This window comes from Tachypleus tridentatus, chromosome 10 (assembly GCF_004210375.1).
Source record: "Tachypleus tridentatus isolate NWPU-2018 chromosome 10, ASM421037v1, whole genome shotgun sequence".
Classification (NCBI taxonomy): Eukaryota; Metazoa; Arthropoda; class Merostomata; order Xiphosura; family Limulidae; genus Tachypleus; species Tachypleus tridentatus.
Genome location: NC_134834.1, coordinates 75,617,507 through 75,627,418, shown reverse-complemented (window position 1 = coordinate 75,627,418; position 9,912 = coordinate 75,617,507). Strand labels below are relative to the sequence as shown.

Sequence of the window (9,912 nt, the reverse complement as noted above, 5' to 3'; positions counted from 1 at the left end):
TGATAGTACAATACAAGCCTGTATCTTACTTAATAAACTGTTACTTGTTCTCAGGAATTACGTTTTGAAGTATAACAAAACTGCGCAATATAGTTAAAAACTATAATCCAATTTAAACCAAATAGTTATACACAGCATCCTAAAATAAAGTGGTGTCTGTATACATTCTTATTTTGTGATTATCATATTACATTGATTATATGTAAACTATAGCGTTAAGGGTTAACACAAGAATAATTCAGTACTGAGATTTAGGAGGACGTTCAACATCAAATGTTACATTTTAAACTTGGTGTAACTATTTTCCGGCAAATTTTCTTTCATTATTTTTGAAAAAAGAATTCTGCTCTTCTCTTTTGGGAATACTTAATTAGAAAAAAAAAATTCAAATACTCAAATCACCATCTGAGACAAGAAAATTTTGTGGTTAAATGTTTATTTGATACTAAAATATATATTGACATCTACTACAGAATAGTTGCAAGCAAATAGGGTTAGCATTAAAAAATAATTACACACAGACATGGTTGTAGATATGTTCACAATATCACCATGTTAGTCCACTTCACAACTTTTTATCTCTGACAAGTAGAACTTATAAACTTCTTAGTAGGTGTATAAACCTTCCAGATTTGAACTGGTCATTTCTTCATGAACAAAACAATTTCAAATATCAAACCATTAGTGAAAGATCTAAATTTAAACTGTTTTTGAAGCAGAAAAAAAGCTTAACAACTGATTAAATTATAAGAATGATACAAAACATTCTGTATGACACATGCCTGAAATAACATTGTTATGAAGTATTACTTTCTAATCTACAAGTATATTCACTTCTTTTTAGACAATAGCGTAAGATAAAACTTACTAGTTTTATATTGGTATATTTATATATAATATACTACCAAGTTAATAATAATACAAATGTTTTATGGCTAACAATAAGAACCTAGTGTTGCTAGTGTAAGCGTTAAAACACAAGCTGGAGTTCAAAACCTGCATTTATATAATTAAAACATATGAGTCATTTCTAGTACTTACTGAAAACACTCCATGCTAATCTGTTAAAAATTTATAGCATCTTTAACAAACCAAGCTTTTCAATAAAACAAAACCTTTAGGATGATTAAACTTCTATTCAAGATGTGTTCACCTCGCAGCATCTAACCATAGTTATGTTTATCCACTACTTCCTTAGCTAACTTTCTTGAAAGTATTACTACTCTAGCAAGAATAGCTAATTAACAACTTTTTTCATAACAAATACCTTACATCTAGTCAGGCTTGCTCTATTAGTGACATTTTTTACAACAAACACCTTGCATGTAGTCAGACCTGTTTTATTTGTGACTTTCTTATGATACTTTGAATATACTTATAAATTTATTTCAGCTAGTACTTTCAGTAGTCAGTATACTAACTACTGGCCAGTTATTCCTTGATAAGTTCTTGTATACAACCAGTACTTTTTTCTTTAATAATTTAAGATCCAGGTAGAATTTCTGTACTAAAACCTTTCTAATAAGAATGATTCAAGACTGGCTTAATAACAAAATGTTTCTAAAACACTTGCAATCTACTCCAGTATGTAATTACCTTTTTCTTCTCACACATTTACAATGTTCATTAATTTTACAGTCGCATTTTAACAAGTATTAATGTAACACATTTGACAGAAGTTATAAGATATCCAAATCAAACGTACTGCAGTGTTTTTTCTTTACAATGAATGGCATTTATTTAAATGTATAACATGCAAATATATAAATATATTTTAATATTTCTAAATCTTCTTAGTATACAGTTTTATTTGATACTAACTAATAACCATTTAAAGGATTTATACCAACGTCAAATATCTGTAATATAATTTGATTTCATTAACAGAGGGAAAGAACTTAAATCAATTCAAAATCGAAGATGGTTCACAAACTTCAACCACAACGTACAAAATGTATTATTTTACGTAGTTCAATACATTTGGCACATATTCACTTCTACTGTACACATACCTATTTCTAACAGAGCTGCAAATAAACCTGTGTTACTTAAAATTTGATTTCATCATCCATGCATGGTTTGAAACTACAAAGGTTCTATTCAAAATCCTGTCATTTGCTAGTTTTATTATTACGGAAGTAATGTAACACAGAAATCCTGTAATTTGATGACTTTCTACAACTACTTTCACTACCATTGTTTACACAAAAATAAATATCCCATTTGCAAACTGGTTTTTAACCTTATGATGACATAATTTCAACAACAAAGCATAATTCAACAATAACAATATACCTTATATATTCTAAACCAACAAACTCACAATTACCTCATTTAATTTTCCTATAGATACTACAGATGTCAAGAAGTGGACACTGTAACCTTTTATATGCTAATACTTTAAGTCACAAAACAGATATCAACATGAACACAAGTATATGAAAACTGAAACCAAAACAAATTATTTCCAGAAAGATCCTTGATGAAGCAATGAATGTTGCTGTGTAGAGTAATGAAGAGCCTTAAAGGCATTTAGTCAACTTATGTTTGATAATGTGTCTAACTATACACAATACAAATTAAAACACTACACTTGCACAAATCACAATACACTTTGACTTCTGTTTGCTTTTGAAGCTATGAAATTACCAAAACAGATAACATACATGAAGTTCAATCTTATTTATACACAAGTTGCTTACAGCACAAGTACTTGCAAAGAAAGAAAATAACAAAATACTGTTTATATCAATAAAATGAATACATTATGCTCTTCCTTACTAAAATTTTAAAGATCACATAGTCATTTTAAAAAAACTGTTCATTCCATGTATTTTACCATTAAAAAGCTAAAAGTTACATTCACAGAAAAAATCGTACTAAAAATAAACTATATTTTGCATTGAGTATTTCTAAGCATTTTAAGATGAATATATCTAAAGCTTAGCACCTTGACCAATGAAATCCTTTAAAAATTCATTTTCCATTTTAGCCCATCAAATGGTTTTTTAACAACATATCACCAATTATTACAAGTACATCAAATGTATGACTTTGTCTTAATTAAAAATAAAATAAGAATAAATGGAGATTGAAGCTAAAATGCAGAGGTTATGTATGTTACATCTTTAATTGAATGTATTAATAGCTCCAAAAAAATCAGAAGGGAAATAAATAACGAGAAATATCACTAAGCATTACTACATTTGTGACAGTTAAACATTCACTATACATAAACTTAAGTTGTTATCAGAAATAACTATCCAGTATTTCATGCACTAGACTTGTAAGTTAAAAAACAAATGCACAATGTTAATAGGCATTCATGTGATAAAGTTTCATTTTTGACTTAGAGAAGTTATTTTTGTATTCTATCTCTCATTAAACTAATCTTTTATGAACATTAAATCTCATTCAAATCATCTTAACCAAATCTTTTAGAAATATTCTTCACAATTCTGTGATAATATTCATTCAATTTTGAACACCATTATAATAAAATTGTAAAATCAATTATATTTTGAAGAACATTTATCAATCAAATCAGTTTCATAAAATTCTATTTAAAATACATATTTTAAATTACTTCATTAATAAAATACAATGCTTATATATATGATATTTTATGGAGAAGGTAGTGCCAATTAATGTATTCACTTATGCAAACCCAACATAATACAGTGGCAGATTTAGGGGAGGTGGGTTGCTAGCCATCTTCCCTAAATCCACCACTGTAATACTAGCTGTGCATACATATCTATTTTACAGAAACATCAGCCAGGACTGATGACTAGCTTAGATAAAACATTTTAAGTACAAAAATAAATCAAATTTATACCATTAAAAAAAAAATCTTACATAACTCTCAACAAAATCTGCTTGGTGTGTTAAATTTACTCTAAATGGCAGGATAATGGTCCCACTTCAAATATTTTTTTGATAAAAGAGTTTTCATCAGGTTTCTTTTGTACGAAAATAACATTTCAAACCCAAAAGTCTTTACTTAAAATGTAAGAACAATCTGATTTCTTACACAGCTCTTGCTGAGCAATATGCTCAAATACACAGTAGAGGGAAATGTCTTGTTTATTGAAAGTAATGTCCCCACTCTTGTTGACTAAAACTATTTAAACTAGCAATTTTTTGAACAGGATACACAATAAAGGATGAAAATATACAAGTCTCTAGGACCTTAAAAAAAAGGTTATAACTGTAGATGAGTATTCTTGAGACAGGAAAATCTTTACAATTACTTGTTTGTTTTCTTTGATTAATCAGTAAAAATTATGATCAATCTATTCAGAATAACTCTGCCTCTTGATTCTCACTAAATATCAATTTTGCCAAAAGTAAGCTTCAAAATTTTTCTCTTTTCCATAAAAAAATACAGTTTCTTCTTAACTTAATTGTTTGACACAGTTATTAAATTTTTAACATCACCTATTAAATGGTGAACAAAAAAATACACAAAATAGCTGAGAATGTTCAACAGCAATTTCTCAACTTTGTCAACAACATAGAAATCTGATCACATTTCTTGGTTTAACACACAATCAAAGTCCTGGTTCTCAGACACCAGACTTCTCTGAATGAACCAAAAACAGTCTGCAAGATGTAACACAAGTCTTCTCTTTCCAACATGTCAGAGTGCTATACAAGAGAAGATATATGATCAAGGGCATGCAGCAAGTCCTCTCCTTGCAACAGATGGTTTGAATGAATTGGGGCATTTACTTCTGCATCATGATGAGTAACATCAGCCAAAGTTGGAATAGCTGTACCTTCAGGGTCAAGAAGGCCTGGCAAAGATGTTCGATATCCATACCTCGATATTAAAGGGGATGGTGGAGAGAACTGTCAAAAAACAAGAGAAAAATAATGTTTTAAGAAATAATATTTTCTTTCACAAAAAGAAAAAAAACTAACTTAATAATAACAAAAAATATAAAATATTAATCATAAAGTATTAGCTAATTTTTTTGACACCTATTTAACAAGTTGAAGCTATATGTTTTAAAAGTTGCATGTTCCAAAGGCATAATATTTTAACAGCATGCAATATCATTTGTAGTAAATTTTAACCCAACAATAAGTTTATAATAATATTTTGTAATTTTACAAATCATATTTACTTAAATTTGTAAACACAAAATATTAAAACTGTTATTTATGTGCAACAAGGAGCACTTCATTAATAAACTCAAGTATTGATTTTTTTACCCATCCAGAAGTTTGGGTTTATATTAACTAACCACATTTTTGAGAATCATATGTTTTGTTTCTCACATGCTTCATCTTCCCTCTTAGTAAGTTCATTACTAAAGGTTTCTTTCCACATTCTTATAATGTTGCATTATGTAATCTGAACAGCTACTGGCAAAGTTCAGCTTTGAAAATACCTATAGGCAACATTTAATTAATATTATCAGATAAGTCTATGATCTGATTTATCCAGAGTGAATAGAAAAACTTAATGGGAAATTTAAAAGGCTTGGGAACAAACCAGAAATGTGGGAATTTTCATATGGTTTCTTCAGATGTTCTTTTTTGTTTCTGTAAATATTTTCAAGTTTCAAAGCTACAAAATTTCCTTCTATGACAAAACATCAGGAAAGCTTAATGCAAATAATGATCACATGAAATTAATGAGAACAAAATGAAAACAACTGTACACATTAAATGCACAGACTCTCATCAGCTCATAGATTTATCTTTATTATCTTGTATTACACATACAAGTTCTTTTTTGTGTAAGTGCAACCCCTGGGTTATATTCACAATCATAAATCAACATTGTGCTCATGATTATTAGTTACCAATTATACAGTAATTTTTCAATAATGGTAATTTTTACTGATGGATATTCCATAACATAAATGGAAAGAGTTCACTAGAATTATATAAGAATATGAATTAATCAAATTCCACACTTCCAAGATATAATCACTTACAATATTTTCTGTTACTACACAGATTATCATTCAAAAGTTAACATTTTCTCTCATCTATAGTTATCTTAACCTTCATTTGCTCTCTAAGCAGTGATAAACTTCTTAAAAGTGCACCAGTCTTTCATACCTTAATAATTTTTGTGTCATTACACCAATATGTGCTGATCATGTGACCATCCTCCACCAATTCCACTGTGCTCTCTACTCTCGTAGCACAATCCTCACTTTTGAGAATAGGCATACACATACCCAAAAACACTGGCAAACCATTGAGGAGGAAGAGTGAGAAGAAATAAGTACCTATTAGTGTTAGAAAATTAACTTCCTAAATGGCACCAACTCCACTACCCCATAGCTAGAATCTCACACTGGAAAGGTAGAGGGGCCAGTGAAGGCACATAGACAAATAATCAAGTGAAGAGTGATCACTACAATTAAAATACAAAGCACACCTGTGGGACATAACACTAATTTTGGAGCAAGTGTGCTAAGAAGATAAAACACACTGGGTAGAAACAAACAGAATACATGGTTAGGGCTACAGGACCATATACGAATAGGCGAAATGCAGTCTCTCCAGGAAGAAAACATCTGGGGCAACCCCTTGGGATACAACATATAATGCTAAGTGTGGTCCAAGGACAAAAACAACATGGAAGCATCTTTCATATATTTATAAAATTAACAAGTGCAGTATGCCTGGGCAAAATAGTCAGGAGAAGTGCCTTGGATTGATATCAAGATCACCAAGTGAGATCCACCTCAGGCAAAAAGCACCTTGGTATAAAATGCATTATGTGAAGTGCAGTTCTTTAGAGAAGGAAACATCCAATGGAAGCACTTTACATGATAGATTTTGTGTCATACTGTGTGTGCGTTATGCAGCATAACAATGACAGCTCTCTTCTCATCAAGTGAGTATATGTGGCTATGAGATTGTTTTATTGTACAAAACCCACTTGTGAGGAAACCTCTAGAACCTACCACACTCCAACAACTGGGAACCAGAAGCCACCAGAGACAGAACAACAGATGCTTACATTTGGTCACAAAAATCACAAGTAGGGATGGGAAAAAAATCACTATCTACTTTACTCAGGAAGTTCACAATTATATATACAGATATATATATATATATTGATACACAACTAGAAAGTATCTGGTGGTTTTAGAGAGACACCACATCTTCACAGTGAGTGTTACATAAGCATAAATATATAGTGCTTAGACATAAAATTCATACCTGACTAGGCAATATCCACCATTAAGTGGGATCCTGAAATATGATATTTAAGCAACTATAAAAGAAAAACAAAATCAGATGTGTGCAAAATCACCCCAGGAGGAAGACAGCAAAGTAAGAGAGACAAAACTTCTCCAAACAATGGAGAAGTTGATCAGTTAAAGACAGAGTTAGATGATGAATTAAATGTAAAGAAACAATAAATATTAGATGATGACCATCCAGATATGTCAGGTGTAGTAGGTGATGTACCCAACCTGTGAGCACAATATGGAAAAAATCAGGGGAAACAGGAATATCACAGAACAAAGAGACAGGAACAAGAAGTATGAAATGAGACAGTACAAGCTAAACAATAAAGCAAGGAACAAACTAGACAAAGGAGATGATACGAAAATGAATGGGACTACACGTGGGAAAAGGAAGGATAGGAAAGAGAAGAAAAGGAAAAACAACCTACTCAGGCAGCTGATGTCTAGGGAAGAAATGCTCAATCCAGATAAAGAAAAACATAATAGAAATGGTAAAAAATTTTATAAAAATTGAAAAGTACAGACCCCATGCCAGAAGAGGGGGGTATTAAGGTCATAAAAGAAAAGACATAAGAGGCGAGTTCCTGAGCGAAGGTACGTGACAAAGACAAAAGTCACTCTGAAAGAAGGAGTGTGAAGATGTCTGGATCAAAAACATCAGATCAGAGATGACTGAGGAGTGTACGAGATAGAGAAAAGAATAAGGTCTGTTGTTGTAATGAGGACCAGAGTAGAGGGAACTAATACAGAAGAACCAGCAGAATAAAACAATGTTTGGTTTGGATATCAGAAAGCAATCTGGGGGTTGGCATATGGGTGAAGACCCCTCCAATTAAGACTGAAAGCATCTAACTCTGCAGTTGAAGAGTGAGGAAATGAAGGCTAAAAGGAAGAAAGTGTGGCAAACCAGTGAATGGAAACATAAACAAAGGTGCAGTGTTCCCTGTTGAGAACACATCCACAGAAAAATGTGTGAATGAGAGACCACTCTGTGGAAAAGCTGGTGGGGATGTGATAAGAAATCAGCCACAAGAATCAAATCTCAGGGAACATGACACACCAAAATAGCTATGTCCATGCCATTAGCTCAATACACAAAATTCAAAGTCTGACCAGACAGGTGTTGGTATGTCATTGCCCTATCTAGGTAATAAAGCTGATGGTAGTAGAATTGTAGAAAGAACCAAACCCATTCTTCCATGCAGGAAATATAAAAAAGGATACAGAGCCCAATGAACTGCTAAAGTACAAGGATGTAGATATGGAAAGTAATTTCCCCAACTGACCACTGACCTTAAACCTCAGGGGAACTGAGGAAAATGGGATTGTCCAAGGAACCATGAAAAACGTTTCACTGGTTAAGAAATATCCAATGAGAAGAAAATGCATATCTGACCCAAGGGAATTAGTACTTCCAATAAAAATAAGACTTCAAAAGAGAAAGAACTTCACAGACATAGAGAAGAAGAGAAAGGATGGCAAAAATGTCTGTCCACTCAATATCCTGGAGACAAATTGGAGAAGGTTAGACTTGACCAAAAAAATAAATGAAGAGAACCCCCATATGAATAAGATACAGTGAGGTGGGTAGTGAAGGGCACCTTTAACCAAAAAACAAAATCCATCTGAAGAGCTTCTCAAAGAAGAAAGTGTGTGTTAATAACTAACCAGATATAGGAAGAGTGAAGCAGAAGCCCATCATCCATGAAATGTGAGTCTGAAGACCAAATGAGTGAAGATAAAGTGAAAAAGCAAACTACTCCAGAGAACACACACAGAGCTGAAGACAGGCAGGCTGTGAGCACCCAAAACAGTAAGACAAAACTTACTTAGAGGAACTGAAAAAAGAAATGTATCACTGAGGCATAAAAAGCAACACTCCATGTTGAAATGAGGTGATTGCAGTTAAGTATATAGCCAGAATAGATCAAAAAAGGAACTCCAGTGCATAGGAAGACAAAGAAGTTGGGAGTAAGTTCCTGGTTGAGTGAGATCCACATGTCAGATAGCACCATTGTGTAGAAGGACACAAACAGACTGAGCAAGATGACTGGACAAAGTATGATTCTGAGGAGAAGAAGGGAAACTGGGAAGTTTGTAGAGAGGGAACAAAAAGAATGTTAGAAACTCTTATACAAATCCTGTAAAAAGAATGGAACTGTTTTGAAATGTAACCAAAAAATGACACATAAACTAAAGAAGTTGAAGAAAGTATACAGGCCTAATCAACTAACAAAAACTTAGAAAAGTGTAGTCCAAATAGAACTTAAAAGTAATACATCTGCAAACCTAAGAAAATTGATCTAAAATGTAAAATAATAAGTAACATCTAAAGTAAAAAAAAAAATTAAAGGGACTGATAAGATAAATGGCCCTTAAATAATAGAAGTTGACAAAAAAAAAGTGTAAGACAAAGGATGTGAAAAAAATGTACCCTAAAGAACATGTGAATAAAAATGCATCTAGTTAACAAAAGCATAATTTAATACAAAAACTTATCTCAATTAGATTTGACTAGGGGTAAAGGTACAAAAAGTAATTTATAATTAAATAACACTGACAATGGAAAAATGTAAAATATTAAACCAAGTTGTAAACTAAAGGAACCTAGATGGTAAAAGAAGTACAAATTTCGAACTTACATGACACTGACTAGATAAGATGTGAATAATATAAAATTATCAAG

The 9,912-nt window shown here is 31.7% G+C and overlaps 1 protein-coding gene across 2 annotated transcripts in view; it reads right to left on the bottom strand.

Moving 5' to 3' along the window:
* Positions 1-419: 419 nt before the first annotated feature.
* The window catches only part of LOC143229605 (uncharacterized), a 108,893-nt gene continuing 99,400 nt past the window's right edge, over positions 420-9,912 (bottom strand). For both annotated transcript variants that reach the window (XM_076462167.1, XM_076462169.1), the window contains one exon: positions 420-4,854. In XM_076462167.1, the coding sequence (XP_076318282.1) occupies positions 4,651-4,854 (204 nt within the window). In that variant the 3' untranslated portion in view covers positions 420-4,650. The remainder of the gene's footprint in view (positions 4,855-9,912) is intronic.